Source organism: Ornithodoros turicata, chromosome 1 (genome assembly GCF_037126465.1).
Source record: "Ornithodoros turicata isolate Travis chromosome 1, ASM3712646v1, whole genome shotgun sequence".
In the NCBI taxonomy this organism is placed as follows: Eukaryota; Metazoa; Arthropoda; class Arachnida; order Ixodida; family Argasidae; genus Ornithodoros; species Ornithodoros turicata.
The window spans coordinates 37,056,938-37,075,606 of NC_088201.1; the positions used below are offsets into that span (position 1 = coordinate 37,056,938).

At 45.8% G+C, this 18,669-nt stretch overlaps 1 protein-coding gene across 1 annotated transcript in view; it reads right to left on the reverse strand.

The window, feature by feature from the left end:
• The window catches only part of LOC135385289 (ankyrin repeat domain-containing protein SOWAHA-like), a 30,304-nt gene extending 12,398 nt beyond the window's left edge, over nt 1-17,906 (reverse strand). Inside the window, exons 1-6 of the mRNA XM_064614551.1 lie at nt 17,714-17,906; nt 17,461-17,522; nt 11,165-11,626; nt 1,481-1,660; nt 578-610; nt 392-493 (exon numbers count right to left, since the gene is read on the reverse strand). Coding sequence (XP_064470621.1) covers nt 392-493; nt 578-610; nt 1,481-1,660; nt 11,165-11,626; nt 17,461-17,522; nt 17,714-17,840 — 966 coding nt within the window. The 5' untranslated portion in view covers nt 17,841-17,906. The remainder of the gene's footprint in view (nt 1-391; nt 494-577; nt 611-1,480; nt 1,661-11,164; nt 11,627-17,460; nt 17,523-17,713) is intronic.
• Between the last annotated feature and the right edge of the window lie 763 nt (nt 17,907-18,669).

Sequence of the window (18,669 nt, forward strand, 5' to 3'; positions counted from 1 at the left end):
CAAGCTGCGCCGTGCCGTATCCGTAGCGGACACATTTTCAGTGAGAAATGAGGCCTCGCGGTTGCTCCCTATGCCTTTGTTACGTCACACGGACCTGATTATGTCGTGCCAGGAGATCGGGCCGGGCCTCCAACGTCGTACCACTCCGCTGATGGTTGCTTTTTCGGAGCGTTTTCGTAAATTGAATTGCGTACTGACATGACATCGTACAGCAAAAATATTGTGCATGGTGGCTCCTCATAGTCTGCTTGGTGAATGAAGCAGGGTTTTGAGCAATGCTTAATGTCACTTCCTTGCTCCTCCAAGGGAAAGTGTTGAGCTTTGGTTGCGCCGTCATACCCTGCTGCTGTCTACATGCGTATCCTAAATAATATTCTAGTAGCCTGCTTACCTCAAACATGTACAGTTGCGCGTCCTCCAACAGAAGGCGCGCAAGAGCGTGGTAATCCGCCTGCGCTGCTCTAAGAAGCCACTCTCTACGCCTTGGGTCAAGCTTGAAATAAACAAACAAATAAACATATAAAACGCGATAACGATCGCCTTGCATCATTTGTACACTCAGTTGCACAATGCTTACCGTGCTCACGGACGTGGTGTCATCATCGGCAGCCTGCAGGGAATAAAGAGGGTTGTTAGAAGAAACGCGTCTAGACAAACAGCGTCTTCGGCCGATTTTCAATGCGTACTTATAGTGTGTCCGCGCTAACTATGGACAGAATTTTATAAAGAAGGAGATGCATTTTGTCTGTTCAAATAAATAGCGATATATTCTACGACAGGTGGACCACCTTATGACCGCACTAGCGACCTCCTAGGGCGTTGTCTTCATTAATTTTGACAAATGGATATTTTAATTATGAAAGCTAAGGGATCAGCATAGTGACAACATCTGTTCCTTTTTATGCGCTGATACCCTTTTTTTAGTAAAAAGGATCGAACCCATATAGCGCGTCAAAATGGCCCCAGAACAAAAAAAAAAAAAAAAAAAAAAAAAAAAAAAAACTGATGTGGAGGTAATTTTTGACGCTCCGCCAGAAACACTTTCTCTCTTTCTCTTAAATGCGAGGGAGGGAACAGGAGCGGCCGCTTTATCTCCCTCGCGTTTAAAGGAAAGGGTGAAAGCGCGTTTCTGGCCATTCTTCGCGGTACATCGGCTCGATGCTTTTTTTCCTTTTGTTTTTTCTCTCTCAAAAACGGCAACGGCATCAGCGCACCAAAAGGAACAGAGGTTGTCATTGTGCCGAACTTCTATCTTTCATAATTAAAACGTTCATAAGTAAAAATTAATCAAGACAACGCCCCACCTGGTTGCTGGAGCGGCAATAAAGTGTCCCACTTGACCCAGAATATATCGCAATTTACTGTAATAAAAAACAATAAAAACAAGAGAGAGATTTCCTTATTTTATAAAATTCCGTTCATAGCGCGGACACTATGCAAAACGTTCCTAACAAAGATGGTTTGCTTGGTGGTCGCGTACCGTTCTGGCTACATTGTCACGACGTTTCGGTCCAACGCTGGCGTGTGTGACTGGCTGCTTGACAGCCAGCAGGTTGCTTTCTGACATGCGATTGATGATCTGCGTTTTCTCTTTAACAGTTCCAGGGCTCACGGTCACATCCTGAAGATTCTTCTCTTTGAAGTTTCCGTCACCACCACCCTAGCGAGAGAGATTCCAACGGTGCCACGTAAGTGCGTGCGATGGAAACATTAGTCGCTGATTGCACAACGCACTTCCCGGCGTATTACAAGCGCAAAATCCATCGATAACAAATAATTCGATTCATCACCAAGCTTCAGGATGTCTTACTGACAATATTAGATACCGATCCCACACTCACCACCGTCCCGAATGGCATCGTTCTCCTCCTTGATTTGTTGACAACGGAAGGCGTACGCCATTTTGTGACACTTATGCAGCTATGTTATGGCGAATTCGGGTGGTCATTTCGTGGCAACACGGCCTAGCGCTCGGAAATTGCTAGGTCGGCGCCCGCGCTAAACCACGTGACCGTTGCCACCCGAACACGAGTGCCAGGAATCTAGCGGTTTTGGTCGCTTGGATCACGCTAGAGGAAGCGCGGTCGCTCATCTTCGGGTTCCGTCGTCTGCTAACACATGTGAACTTCGACTTGCGGGCCAATGAGGGCCCTCGCTACCCTCGCGACGAGGAAGTGACGACACCGGATATAGGTGCGTTGCCCGGTGGCTTCGAGGCCGGGCGGATAAAGTGCTAGCTGGCAAATTCCTGGCACTCGGACAGTGCCACGCGAACATGCGAGTTCTGGCAAAACTGGCGAGAACAGTCGGGATCTGGCAAAAAAAAAAAAAAAAAAAAGAAAGAGGAAAAAGTTGCCACAAAATGACCACCCGAATTTGTCACAAAAAGTATTACGTCCTGCGCTTTCCACAAATCGGGATTGTAATGGTATCATTCTGTGCAAATGCTCTGGCTTTCAGCGTGTTATGGGGTGAAGTTCTGTTTGTGTGTAAGTGCAACGACATGTGTAATAGAGCGCCCCCTCCATTTCTGGTCCCAATATGTTGTGTGCTTCCATCTTGTTTGCTTTCAACCGATCAAACAGTTGCGCGTTCTCAGAACAATCACGAAGTTCCCGTAAAAGGGTTGGCGTAGTACGGGGTTACTGATAGTACTGGGAAGGGACATTTATTTATACTCGCAGGAATAATGCTCGTGACAATGTGACATTATAAGGATTCACGTAGGCATAAATAAAGCAAATTTCACAGGCGTTCGACGAACGAGTTTGAATTGAATGTCACATTGATATTCCGCGCAGTGGATAAATGTATTTCCCTCGCACTATAAGAAAAGACACGTGGTGACCTACGCACGTGAAGAAAATTGACGGCCCGTCGGCCTCGAAGACGACACTCCTCCCCTTCAATATACCCATTTGACAGACAATACATATGCCACGTCGTGCCATTTCGTCCCTGTCGGTGAGCTCCAGCTATAATGTCTATTATGTGTCATGATTTGACACGTATGTCTGTGCAGCTTGCTACTCAACTTCGATGAGTATCGCCCTGAAGGGCCTTAAATAGTATTCAATGTTCAAATAGTATCAATCCTTCGAGGCCCAAACGTGATGCCGCTGAGAAACTTCTCTATACCTCTGTTTTCGATACGCATGTTATCCGGAATGGAGGACTCCAAATAATACGCAAACTTTCGCGGCAGATGACAGACCGGCCTCGTGGAAACAAAATGTGTCTGAAGAACGTACGTGCAAAGTTCTTTGAACTGCTGTGCCTGACATTTCACCTAACACGTTAGGAAAGCATAATAATTGATGCAGTTAATGGTTTTTCACTGTACTATGTTTTGCACGCTATAATATTTTCATGCATCTCTAGCTTTCCTACTTTTTTTTTCCACAACGCTACTCAATATTCCCAATTAAGATTTAAGAGTCCATTTATTTCACGACTGTTAAAGACGAAAAGCACTGCAGGCACCAAGTTTGGAACAGCTGCATGGTGTGCAGAAGCGAATATATAACGTAACAAAGCAGTTGCATCATTCATTTTGAGAGGCTTGCATTCGTATATTTGTTAAAGGTACCATAAAGCAGCAGACAGGCAGTTGACGTTGGCAGTTTACGTTACGTTACTTGCTTCTTGTAAACCCACCATAAGTTACAAATGTGACAGAGAAAGCTTAATATTTTTAAATTGCTAGCAAAATTAAGGTAAAACGTCTCGGGGTGACGATTGGTGGCAAATAATGCCCAATTCGTCAAGCAACAGTGATCTATGTTCCCGACTGACTTGCTGCTCCTGATGGCTACGTAGCCGACACGTAGCCAACTTCTTTCGCTGTAGACCAGTGTTGTCGGCATGCAATGTAGTGTTCCTCCGCACTTGACAAGCAACGCGCAGTTGGTGAGCACTTCGACACAGTGCTGTCCGTAATTAGAAATTTTAATTAAAAAAAAAACTATGAGTGCAATTGGGACGAACATTGCGACGTAAAAGTATTGATGGCTCAGGCTATCGAACAGATAAACAGTCTGAGATTGCACCTCTACTGAACTTTACGGTACCTTTGAAGTTCTCTATAAAACCCGGGTGAATGGTTCGAGATACAGCGACTGCATACTTCCCATTCTCTAACCTGCTGAAAATCCAGCTACTGAAGTGCTCGTAGTGAACAGACTAAGGAAAAGGTTAGCGTTATCACCAGCATTGTAAACCCTTCCTACGCTGTGCATACGCCATCTCATTTATGCCACGCAGGCTCTATTGCAACAGGGGCCCTACGAAACTATGCAACAATCTCTCATTGCTGCAACTCGGTATGCTTCGTTATTAAAATCAGCACTATATGCCTAGCGAATAGACACGTTGGATCGAAATCTTGCACACATCGTCCAATGTATACGTCACAAGTGACACAAAGGTCAGTTGATGCTAACTAAGTCGTCCTTGTTCCTGCGCCCTGCATCATTTATTTCCTAATGCGTTTCAACGTGAAACATTGATGATTCCAATAAAAATGTTGGAAGCAAAGCAACAGAAATTTCGGGAACGCCCGGGCAACGAAGCTGTATACTCACAGTTGCATCCTTTACGTCATAAATCTGCCAAAATAGTGATAATAACTACGCAACTCGATTGATGGGTTTCAAGTCCTCATGCTAGTCGAGCACATTACCTCACCGTATCAGGTCCAGGTAGAAGACAGACGCAATATTTAACGCGCCACGATGCGAGTTAGACGGCTGCACAGAGAGACTGGTGGGCAAGCAACGAGCCCCCGCGGGAGGAAACAGCTGGTGCAACAATACCGAGTGCATTGAAACGCCTATCGCAGATCACAAAATACAAACTGCTGGCGTGCTTGAACTCCACATGTGGAACGCTCGACTACAATTAACTTCACTCCTTGTGATGTAATCGGAGTGCACACCCACACGCTGTCCGTACATATAATAATTGCTTGCAACAGCTAGATGCTTTCAATACTGGTCAACGGTTTTCCCTAATCTGGCGAAGTTCCACTAAATAAATAATAGGGCACATTTGGAGGGTGATGGGACGCTGATGAAAGCTAGTTACAGGATTCGAACACACCTCTCTAACTGCTGTGAGGTACCCGGGAGCCTCGTGAGAACTGGCACAGCCCACCCGACAACACAAACCTTCAGATAGCACACCTCGGTGGGCCTGTCGGCACTGCATGCTGGTGCGCAGCAAGTGCGCCCTGTCGCGTGTTTCATCTGTGTTGTCTCGTTTATTTAGCGCTTTTACACCGGTACGCAATACGAACCTTTGTTTACGAGGACACAGCACACCTTCACCTTCTCACGCACATTCCTTCTCTCATTTCTTCAACGCACGCCAACATACCCACAAAAACAGACATCATTGCGCCTCATTGGCGGATATGCCTGTTGTGATATCACAGCACATGATGAGTTTCGGTATTCGCGGTAACATTCTCCCTCTGCACGTTGACTTTTCTTAGTTCCGTGTTAACGCCGCGAAGCAACTGTGGCTATGAGCGGCGTACAAACGTGGACAGATAGAGGACAGCAGGAAGTAGTTGAGGACGGGGGGGGGGGGTTAGTATGCGTCCTGGGCCGACTTCATGGGGAACTGTGTCTACATTCGTTAGAAAAGTCTGCCAGAAAACCTCTGAAAGCACAGTCGGCACAGTCACCTCAAAGTCTCGGCGCCGAAGGCGATCATCCTAACAACTATATGCCACGGGAGCTGGTAACGCACAATGAAATCTCAGCACCCAATATTTAACCTCCCTCGAGGAGGAAGATGCTTCTATAAGCAACTTGTACAGTGCTGGGCAAAAGTTTACGGAACACGTTCCGGCGCATTCCTTCCTCAGAGTGACAAGCTGACAGCGAATGGGGCCGTACGGACATACAGACATGTGCCTAGGTAACCCAGTCCCCTGTTTGCAAGTCCGTACGGTACCATTCGCTGCTAGCGCGTCAGTCTGAGGAAGGAATGCGCCGAAGCGTGTTCCGTATAGACTTTTGCCCAGCACGGTACTATATGCCACCCTGTTGGTGTCCTCGGCCTCGAACCTGGTGGCATGGCATGGTTAGGTATCTGCAAATATTCGAATACGGAAGCGAATAATTTGACATTCGATTCGATTCGATTTCCGAACCGAACAGGGAATCCTATCTTCGAATCGTAGCGGTGTTTCTTCCAAATCAAATATATTCGAATAGTTCCTAAACTGGATACTTAAGGCCGAAAACCGTGCAGGAGGAGGAAAAAGACAAAGTGAGGGCTTCAACTATATTCTTTCTTCAAGTATATAGCTTTCTATTTGATTCGGTGTTGTAACTATTCGCTTCGCATTTGATTTGACTATGTTTCTATGCGCTTCGCATCGGTTTCAAAAGTATTATTCGCACATGTCTATAGGCATGGTACGGTAATTTGCTTTGGCGCAACACAGGCTATCGTGATTGCTCCAACAGATTCCGTTCTAGCTCTTCGCAGCAGAAGGCTTACGTGATGCGGAACCCGTTCGTTACGGTAAAGGGAGTAAAACAAGTACCGTACAAGCCGTAGCAGAGAAGCAGCTCGCACATGGAGACCACAAGACTTGAGTTACGTACCACGAATGTCAAGCGGTGCTGTTATGCAACGCTAAGTTCGCCGGCGGAGACCTATCGTTTGAACGTGAACGTCTTCGACACAAGTGTGTCTGGTTGAGTCGGACCATGGTAAACACTAAACTCCAACAAGGGTTCAGGACAGGGGTACCCGACGGAGCTGAGAAGAAGCCGAGCCGGCTCTGAAACGTCGGGTACCCCCTTCCTGCACCCGGGTTCGAGTTTTTGTGTTTACCTTAGACCTAACGTTGCATCAGCGATGGTCATACCTACCTTGGCGGCTTTCAATTTTGTACGCTGAGAGAGGGCACAGTCCTTTTTAGAAATCCTTTGCCTTTTAGCATTGCTCTCTCGCCCATCTTTCCCTCTATACTCCAGAACAACATAAGAGCTGCATGGGGACAATCTAGTCTCCCACGAAAGTTCGGAAACCACACTCATACGGCCCCAATGCTGCTAACCCCCTACACCCCCCGAAGACAGCATCCACCTGCCTTTCTTTCCTGAGCATCCCCTATACACGGGGCCTGCGTTATTTCAGCTTTAGACATATGTGTGCAATGATATGTGAAGCTGTTACAACGTCACTCTAATCATGACCCCTCTCCCCCGTTTTTTGCAACCAGAAGGGTGCCCTACCACACTGTGGTAGGGCACCACTCCATGGACGATAGCGTGCCTGGAGAACGCAATGCATTCTGGACAGGTCCTGGCCTGACGTCACCGCAAACGTCGTCATACACGTGACCATAAATATGGCGGTGCTCGTGACCAGCGTTCGATACACCGTTTCTAAATAAAGCGACCGCCATTTCTGTGCGCCGTTTTGTAACGTCTTTCAGTCAAACCCAGTAAGTTTTATCCAGGATGTCGGCAGTGAAACAGGTCGGCTTGCGCATGTGGTGCACTGAGAATTCGCGAGAACAAACAATTACGTCGAGTAACAAGCACCGTGCAACTTACACCAGGAAAATACGTTCATCTAATGATTTTGCTGAAAAGGAAATGTCGGCCAGCGCGAAAACGGAATATAAACAACGTCACATGATCTCAAGATGACGTTTCCCATGACGTGGGACAAGGATAAGATGGCGATTTTGCCACAAGCGACCGCCTGAGGGTGGTTACAAAATCTGAACGTTGTGCCATCCCTGTGTTTGTAACACCCCCTCCTGCATGCGATTCTGGATAAACCACTGGCGAAGAGCAAACGAGTGTGGGAGACCAAAACAGGACGCACGGAAGTGGGTTGCGTACGCAAGTAACGGGGTAATGCACTCTTTTTGCCTCCTTGCGAGAGTGTACATAAGATAGCACATGGGAATACAAACTGTGTTCTTGGAAACCTCTCAACAAGTCAGTCATGCACGTTGTAGCTCTACCATCCCGACCCCTACTGCTAAGCAACACATTAATTTAACCACTAATCTTAGGCGGGAATCGTTCCAATCGCGCACCGCTGCATGAACCAGAGACCTCTAAGATACCACTCACTATCTTCTGCCGAGTTAAAGCAGTTTGCTATTTGAGTTGCAAACTACCCATCCATAAGGTCCGAATGTTACTGGGGGGGAAATACACGTGCTACTTACCGAATCGATGCGTTTTCAAAGTGAAGGGGGTGGGAGCGCAGACTATTTTCAAACAGTTTCTAATAATCACGGGATTGTTCGTGCCTCCCACCCACCAAAGCCATTCTACTTCCTGCGGTTATGCAACGCGATCTCCAAGGACAAGCGGAAGGAGCGCGAGGGGCGGATAGAAGTTGAGAAGCCAGACAGAAATATCAACCACACCAAAATATAAACGCGGAAGTTGTAGGGTGACGAACTGATATCGTAGGCGCAAGCCGAGAAGCGGGAGCACGCAACAGAGAGTCCTAACATGAGTGTACAGAGACGGGAGCAAAGGGGGGGGGGGGGGGGGGGGGGGCGTGCCCCGCCTGGAGCTTGAAGGTCACTAGTGAAAATTGTGCACTCATTATTCGCAGGTCGTGTCACGATCTTTCTCAGATGTCATAACAATATGAATCTCTGAACACCCTCACGGTCCGCAGCGTCCGTTTCCAGGAAAAGAGGTGAGGTGGTTGCGCAGGTTGCACGCTTTGTCATGCTCCTTTTTTGTCATTGCACTCATGTGCAGTATAATGCGTAATATCAACATCCCCTCCTCTTTGGAGGAGCAAGGTCATGGTATTTAGGTTTTCCTCGGAAATCTGCTTAAATCATGAAGCAGTATATCAGGAGAGAGACCGTGCAAAATATTTCAAAAACGTCCCGAAAACCAATATGCGAAATCTTGATCCTGCACAGCCTGATCCTGGCGCTGTGACGCAGACGCGGATAAGAGATCATCTGCACAGGGACAGGACGCGGCGCTGCCCACATACACTTCGACCGAGTCGGTTGACGTCACGCCACGAGCCACCTGGTTGGCGCTCCCACGCGCGTCACAGAGTGACGTCAATTACACTCATTCTTTTACGGGGTTCTCGGAAAGGGTGCAAGGGATTCCACTACGCTCGCGGATCACAGACTTCTCTCTCGTGCTAGGGGTCAGACACGATATAGGCCATGATATTTGCCGTAAAACCCGCCCGTTTATGAAGGGGGACTTGCAATGCTCCATGAATGCGTGTCGCTTTCTGTTCCCTAGCACTGGTGTGAGGGGTCAAAGGAACGCGAGTTCACGATCTTACCTCCAGCGAATCGGCGATTGGCGTCGTTATGATATTGCCCCAGAGACGTTAAACTTGCAGTGAAGGCCCTCTCCATTAATTAGTTTTCTTCTGCGGCGTATTGGGCAACAGAAATCTTGTTCTTGCGCAAGACGGATGACCCTAGCTGACCTGTAGCACGCGCGCGAGGGCTTTGATGTTTCACACCCTCTAGAAACACCTCAACTCCTACAGAAAGCCCCAGTGGTGCTGACGCTGAATATTCCGTAGCGAGTAGCGCCACGCCGTGATTGTAGTTGGACCTTTTTCACATACGCGTCGTACCCTAGCGGCTCTCCAGCGAACCACGCTCTAAGCGCGTCAAAACAAATCCACGTGGGTAGCACAGAGGACCAATACCGGCCCGGAGTGGGACCGACGAGCTTGCGAGGTTCGTGCGGTCTCCTCACTGGCTCCCACTTCTGTCGTCCCCATACTGCGCCATCTAATGCAGACGGAGATAACCCTCTCCGACGCCTCACGGTCATGCGCATAAGCCGTTGTGAGAAAGGTCCATTATGTCAAGCCAGGATTTCGGGTCGGACCTCCAAGGTTGTGACGCTCCGTACATGGTTGCTTTTTTCGGGGCGTTTTTGCAAATGTAACTGCGCAGTGACAAGACACCATGCAGGGAAAATATTTTGCATGGTGGTTCCTGGTAGACTGCTTGATGTATGAAGAGTTTCGAACAATGCTTAATATTTTTTTTATTATTCCGTGTTAGCGCCGCGAAGCAACTGTGGCTATGAGCAAAGTACAGACATGGACAGCTAGGGAGAGGTCAGCAGAAAGGAGTGGGAGGACAGGGGGCTATTGTGTATCCTGGACCGATATTCGTCTGGAAAACCAAGCGAAAACCTCAGACAGCAAGGCGATGGTATTATTCGAACCCACAACCATTCAGTCTTCAGCACAACCTTGACTACCACCCAGTGATTTATCGACACCCACATCTACACCTCCCCCCCAAAAAAAATATGGATGAGACCCCCCTAAAATATTGTGAGATTGAACAATATTTTGTCACAAGCATGTAAATACCCACCCTTGGAGAGCACAACAGGCCCCCAAGGACGAAATTCTGGGCAAACCACTGCATACTGCCAACGAGTGGATGCTTTAACCAGCTGGACCATGCCACTGGTTACAATGCTCAATGCCACTTTCTTGCTCCATTAAAGAAAGACGCTCGAGGGAAAGCTGGTGGTATCCTGTACCATGGAACATCAATTTAACATTCGTGTTAGATATGGCAGCAGAGTTCTGTTCCAGTACTCTGTTTTCAACATATGAGTTGTTTCGTTGTTGACATGAACATTTATGATGTGTGGGAGGCATTGTCATGCCTGACCAATTTAGAAACATACTAGTATCTAGAAGTAGCTCAAAAGTAACTCAATTACATTTGATCAGAAACTGTAGCTTAACTACATTTTTGCAGTAACTAATACACAACTGTAGTTTTTTGTGACTTCCCATTCTTTTTGAAATGACTGTGTGCAGTGCAATCACATTACATTCTCTCAATTCCCTTCAGCTAAAGTATTTTTGCATTTCAAAGATTATTAGTATTTACATCATTCTCTATGCTACCCATCAACAGTGAACGAAGCTTGTGATGTCCATAATGAGTTTGCCTGCAAACCTACACTGAGAAACATATCTGAAATAGAACTTATGTACTTTACGATTTCAAACACAGAGTGTTGAAGTAAACACAAGATATTGTGCCCTCTACATAAACACTTTTATGACCTAGCACAGGCGAAAAAAAAAAAAAAACACGTCCTGGAAGGCATAAGTGACAACGAGCACAAAAAATTATGCTCACCGCAAGATCTTTTTCTGTGCTGAACAGGCGCACTCTTTCTTCAACTTGTGATCCGCGACGTCCGTGGTTCTTTCTACCTCTAGGTGGCGGATGTGGTCCATCTAGGCGTCTTGGGCTTTCGTCAAAAGAGTGTTTCTTCTTTGGTAGAGGAGGGGGTGAATCTCTGCATGTTTCCTGTGCATCCACCAATGATGGACTTGATTGGTATCGCATAAGGGAGATGGGTAAAGAACATTCGTCTGAGAACATTATTTGGTCCTGCGATGAAGGCACCCATGGTGGCACATGCACAACCTGTGAATCAGGAGGAACATTGCATCCAATAGCCATTTCAGAATGTAGATTTGACGGGGTGCTGTCACAGTATGATTCGCCAACTGTGTCCAAAGGGCTTTGCGGACATGGCAGGTAGCTATGTAGTTCGCTGTGGTATTCCTTTTTCAAGATGAGGTACTTTGTGCCCTAGAAGCCGAGAAAAAGAGAGGCATTATCACAACAGTTTGCATAATCGATGTATCATGTATGTTGTTTAATTTGAAGAAGCCTATACCTAATCAACAAAACACAACTTTTTCTCAGCACTTGGATATCACGAAAGTACATTTCCCAGCTCGACAGGAATAAAATAATGTTGCACTTGCCACTGCTGATATGCATTGTCTTTATCCATAGAAAGCTGTGGTTTTTGCTTTGGTTAACAAGACAGAAAGCGCACACCTTTCTTTAGGAATGAACAGGACTCTCAGTTCCTTTCAAGGAATTTAGAGCTCTACAGATGACACGCGCCCCATATTGGGTGTTACAACGTACACCTGCTTGGGCTCCGGAATAGCGAGCCACTTGAGAATTCATGATCCAAAGCTCAAATTGTCAAGTAGCTCACTCAGAGTGTTCTCATGAGGGGTGATTTCTGCTGTGTATGGACAGTAGTGTTTCCTGCAGCAAATTAACTATCATGGTAGTGAGTCACATTATAAATGGGAGCTCTTATAATTAAGAGCTCTTGGTAAAGAATGTTGACTGCAACGTGGTGTGGAGCATGCTTTTTAAGCAGCCGCATGACAACATGAGGGGTAGTTGTTGGGGTTGGAGCCGTTGTTGTAGTTGAGCACTGAGTAAAGTAGTAGAAAGAAGTCTACAGGACAGATGTGATTGTGTGCAGGAGCCTGGACAGAGGCCTAAAAATGGGTTGACAATGGGGCTGGGGCCCAACATCAGCCTGTAGGTTTATTGCCACAGTTGCCTTCCAACTGCATTGACGTCCGAGCAATAAACCTCTACCCGAGAAACGTCCTCATGACGTTGGTAGACAGACCGAAAAGATACCGGACCGGGAGAGCTGGGTTCCACGAATGGGCAATTGTTCGCTGCCTCCTATTGAAAGAAAAGTAGGGCCGAAGGCCGCGTCCTTTTCAGAGGCCATCGTAATCCCCTCAAGACTGTGGCTTTTGGGCTCGACCTTGTTCGCCACCAGCTTTGAACTCTACCAACTCTCTTTCAACTCTACCAAACTCGTGGCGCTGACGGACATTATGACGTCATTTGTTTACAAACAGGTAGAGGTCTATTGAAGCTATGGTCAGGAGAGTCCCAAATGGCAGTGACTGACCAGGGCAACAACCGAAGCCCTGGGACCAAGCCTCCACAAGAGGAGTGTAGCCACCCATTTTTGCTACAGTTGCGATCCAGGCTGCACGCAGACCACGGGAGACCAGGGCAGATGAAGATCAATAGAAGGAGCAACCGAAAGCCGGAGACTTTAGATTTAGAACATGGGTCTCTGCCAAAGTCGTCTTCAGAGTCTGTCTTCCACGCCACCGTCTGCAGCCTGCAGAGGTCCATCAATGTTGTCGGGTCGGGACAATGTCAGGGATGGTCACTCTTGCCGCAGTGTTTTGGCACTCACGTACCTTGTTTGTATTGTTGGTCATTGGAAATGAGTAATGTTGCAGATGTATATCGCGTTAATGTTAAATCATGTTTGTTATTTTTTACCATATTTGGGATCATTCAGGCTTCTCACGTCTGCCTATGCCCACGTGTGTGTATCCCTTTCCTTGGTAAAGTTTGCACCTAGCAAACCCCCCGCAAACAGGTGACGTCAGAAAGCATAACGTTCCTAAAGTCACCAGAATATTTTGCTATGTCAAGCAGGTGTCAGAATTTGTGTCAGTGACAAGTCACACAAACATTCTAGGACCTAGGGAAATAGGGAAGAGGAACAGAGGTGATATGGGCTGGTAAATGCCAAAAGCTATGGCTAAGGGACAGGGGCATACTTCAGATTTTTGCTTATGCAATTACTAGGCAGAAGACTGCTCTTCAAATGCATCAACATTTTCTACTTATCCTGTAGAGGCATCACAGGTAAGTCACATTACATCTCCCATTTATTTTCTTTTTAAATACAAAACAGTTTTGCTGTCCCATGTGCAGTGGGGATCTTCCCAACAATTTGGGACACAAAACTCCATCTTCCATTTTGAATTGTCCCCACCGCCTGTTATAGGTACTGAAAAGTCCGCTGTTGATGAGGCATCACCTTTCAATTGGAAGTTGGAATGGAAATGAGAAGAAAAATATGGAGATGGTGGAATTTTAATTCTTTATAAGAAACTCCCTATTTTGACGTACATGCCTTAAATCCACCAGGATCCACTGAGACCTCGTTGACAAATCTTTGTTAGCGACTGTTCAAGGGTATCACAGAACTGTCACCCACACTGGGGTTCCAGCTATGAACTTGGGTAGCTTCCTTGCCATGTGCCATAGATTGTAATCTGCTATTTGTCACTGTTTCCAATGACTCTCAGCTTGTCTGAGTCGCTCTGTTTCCATGGCAGATGGGAGTCCCAGTTACGTAGGCAAATGCGTCGTGAAGGGACATGCCAAAGGGGAGGTCATATGAGCTACACCAATTTTCCAGTAGAATTGCACTGCATGCAAGTAATGCACTGTACTGACCAGAAACCACAATAAACCCACTGCTGTGGTGGCAGCTCAGGAGTTTCTTTTGGTCTATCAAAACCATTCCTTTGTTAATCTACCAGATTTCACCATCCTTTTATGGCCATCACACAGGTATGTGTGGAACTAATGTTGTACCAATACTGAAATGATGGTCCCTTGACCATAAAACAGTAGTTCATTTTGCACAGCAAGTTTGTGGTGAACATGCCAGTAAGGCCTGTAGTTTTCCAGTCGATCTGCCCTGTTTGTCGACCATCTGTAGAGGACATGTCCCTTTAGATGGTTGAAGATTGGGTCCTGTGCTTGCATCTGTAAGCAAGTGTGCTGAGCGTATTCCTGCAAAATCTTTTGTTTAACTATGTTTGTAAACTCAAACATGGCGTCGTCAATGGTTCCGCCACAGTTATGCCTCCCCCCCCATTCCAGTAGCATCCCATAGCTCCCTTGCTTGGATCAAATACTGTAAACGTATTTTTGTTCGCGATGTATTAATTTTCACGAATCGCGCATTCAGTCATTTTCACGAGTATTTAATTTTGCGATTCCAGGGCAGTTTCCTTTCGTGGGATAAACGTTGAGCTGTGTTCGCGAGCACAAAGTACAATTTTTCGCGATTTTTTAGAGGCAGCAAAAATTAATACATCGCGAATAAAAATATGTTTACAGTATTATTGACATGGCTGGTTGACAAATGTTACTTGGAGCATCTTCAATACGGGAAAACGTAGCACAGTTACATGTTTCTGTGTCAATACAAAAACTGACATCCTTGCTCTTTAACTGAGGTACAGTTCTCCACAGGAGCACTTTTCAGCACTGAATACATTAGTCAAAACAGATTTGAAGCCTGGGAAAGATCTTTCTCATACTCATCCTGTATTTTTCTATAACATCAGCTATGGCATTTCTGTGCCTTGTCTGATCGGCTTTTGCGGTATTGTCAGTTAAGACAATCAAAGCGAGGCTCCACTGCATCCATGATGCATTATTCTCAACTACACCATCTTCTGCTGCTGTTATTGCTTGGAGACTATGTCATGCTGTCCTGCACAAATCTATTTCCATGGTGAATTAAGGCTATAGCTGGCTTACAAACTCACATAGGAAAAAGCTTTGTGCAAAGAAAGGTTCACATTCCTCTTGTGCACTCTTGGAAGGAGCTAAAATTTTTGCATACTTATTTGCATCTTCAGGTGACAGAGAGTGCAGAGGAAACTTATTGCCTTATCTCCCACACAGTGCACGAAATAATTTATGTGGATCTCAACCTTGAAATGGGACACTCACATTTAGGATACTGCTCTGCTACAAAGATGTAGGGCATCGATAAACTACATCCAACTTCAAACGTGGTCAAATGCCCCAGTGTAAAGGACACAAAAGGATAGCACACACACATAGGCGCCTTTACTATCAACAAGAAATCTCTTGCATGTCTGTCTTGCTCATTTTATACATGACGTTCTCGGGTAAACATAAACAAGCCCCCACAACACCTTCCAGTGCCATGAAGGCTTCCGGTCCTTCCGCGACTAAGGACGCTCGGAACCAGCCGCCATGCAGAGTTATATCTTTCGGTTTCCTAATTTGTTGAAAATGGGAGGCGTATGCCTGTTTATGGCAATTTGAATTGCCACAAAAAGGTGTATACGACCCTCTCTCTCCTCAAATCAGATGCAATAACTGTATCAATCGGCACAGTGGTTGGCACAGAGCGTGTTTGCTGTGAAACCGGATGTCGTTTTGGCACGAAACCGGAAGTGGTGAAAACGGCATGTATTGAGCATCTTTTTCACGTGCTTCATGTGAATGGCCAAGAACTAGGGACTGACAAATATGGGGAAAGCCCAATTCCACATGGTATCAGGTGTCCAAATCTAATTTGGTCTGGGCGAGGTTAGGTCCTTTTTTTTCTCAAATTACCTTTGGGTTTACAACTTTAGCACAACGAGAAAACACAGAAACACTGGAACCACTGGAACCTTCCACAACATACATGCACCTGAAATCCTACTATTGCTGCACAACACTAAGCTACAGAATTGCACATTATACAAAACATACATGTGTATTCCTATATGTGGTATGGGGAGATGTTGACCAAAAGGTTTTTACTCTATCTCTATTTACTTCAATGCATTCGTAGCGGCAGATTTCACGTGAAATTATACATCTAAAACAGCACTTGATTTTTACTCACTGAAGTTCTGAAAGGCACAAAACCCAAAAATGTGACACCCAACAAGCTATCATAATTAGTTGCCCATCTGTTCCATTCTTAAAATGCATTTGTGTAGCTCATACATTTATGAAAAAATCCCCTAGCCGACGGCGAATAGCTAGGGTCGGACTTCTTCAGGTTAAATGTCTTTCCCGGATTGGGGAGGGGGGGGAAATCGGGATGCGACTTTGGAATCTGAAATTCGAGGTGAAATCGGGTGTTATCAGGTTACTTTTTTCTTTCAGTCCAGCAAGCGGTCTGTAGTCAGAGGTGCACCGGACTGTCGGCCTCGCGAACATTCGGGTGAGCGTTTGACGGTCGGCAGAGAACCCAGCATACATTAAATATCTACATTAATCGCGTTACGAACGCACTGCACCTGTGTAATGCTATTTTGTGTCCGAAGTAACTTGGAAGTAACTCGTTCTTTTTTTTAAAAATAACTCAGTAACGTTCCTATTGGTCAAACATGCATTCCTCACGATATATAGTCACAAACACCGCATAATGTAACATTAAATGTGCTTTGCATAGTTTATTGTTGCACTCAGGTAATATTTTAATCAGACATGCACACAGATTGCTACTAAATCGTGTACGTGATACATGACACAACGTAATACATAATTAGAATTCGGGGAGAAATCGCGTTTAACCCGAACTGGTCCGAAACTGATTCGGGAGGGAACAATTGGGCGGAATCGGGTATAACCCAAAAAAGTCAGACCCTGCTTGCAGCCTGCATGAGTGAGGTCAGTGAAAATAGTAACATAATACAAGTTTCTTGTTCACATTACTCATGCCTCCTGTGTGTGTGTGTGTTGACCTTTCCTAGTTCTTGCACTGGTATTTTTTTAACACTTTTAATGGGAAAACCGGCACGCCAAATTTTAGGATTTCATTTAACTTTACGAAACTTCATCCAACATTTACAATAGATATTACAAAACAGAGCACATAGAGTGACAGGTATATTGAGGTCACTGCTTTCACACTACATAAATGAAACGAGCCTCAGGCCCCAGTCGAGCTTCAGTACCAGATATGAAATATGTTTTCAAGCCTATTCTACAGATAAGATAAAAAGCACGAGAACTGAGCTCACCCCTTCATCCTTCACTGATGCCAACGTGTTGACGTAATCCTTGAACCTGTGGCGGATATCGACTGAAACAGGGGCATGCCGGTATGTAAGCGTACAGAGTTACCTCATAACAACACGGATGGCAGGTGATTTGACAATGGCGAAATATATACAATATATAATGCCTTGAAAATTTTCAGTAAATTTGAAACAACACAAAAAAACTGTCACACCCAGCATACAGCAAAAGATATGCAACGTCTTAGTAACACACCTTTGTATATGGGGTCATTGAGATACCCTTTGAAGTGTTTCACCAATTCGTGGTTTGTAACTTTCCCTCCTTTGTCCAAGAGAAACTGCTTTACAAGCTCTAAGCTGAACTCGCAGGCACCAGACATAATTGGTTCAATCACGCCGTCAACATGGAATGTTTACCAACCGCTTCCTCCGACAAAACACGTGGATTGTTTTGGCTTAGCTATGCAGCTGGTCTAAAAATCCAGCGTAAGCCAGCGTGCGCATGGTTGCCAGACAGGTGCAATTCGCACCGCTGAAGAAGACCATATTCACTCCCACCTCGGGTTGATTCACACCGGCTCGCTCACGTCCACGTCGCAGCAAAACGTCGTATTGCCCAACGCTGCGATCTGTTCCAATGCCTTGGAAATAACCAAAGGCATGCACTATATAGAGTTATATAGAGCTTTCCTCTCTCTCTCTTTTTTTTTTGCCATTGATGCATGACGTAGCGAAGACTCTCACGCGGTCCAGTAAGATGTCGTAGAAACAGTAAATGCGATAAAGAAAGAATGTATTTGCGAAACATGGTCATCAGTTGAAGGGAATGACATTGCAGGGGAAAGCAGGTGTACTAAGTGTCACATCTTAGAAATTAGATCTTCAGTGCATTCTACCATTATCTAGCTAGCGCGTTCGATAGTGTGCTCTTTCACCCTCTCACATTGGGGGTGCAGGAAAGACACGTCTCCGAAGATGCGCAATGAACAAAATAAAGAAAAAATAGCGTTCCTTCACGATTTTTTTGCGGACTATCTATCGAACGGATTTTTGTTCTGTGAACAGCTACGGTATCAGGTGACCGAAGGGACCAGATGTTCTCATTGGGACAACTTCGTAGCTTTTATAATTAACAAGTGAATCAACGATTTTTAGGTAATTAGTCATTCGCCGGTTGGGCAACAGATGGCCAAGAACATCCGCCGGCCC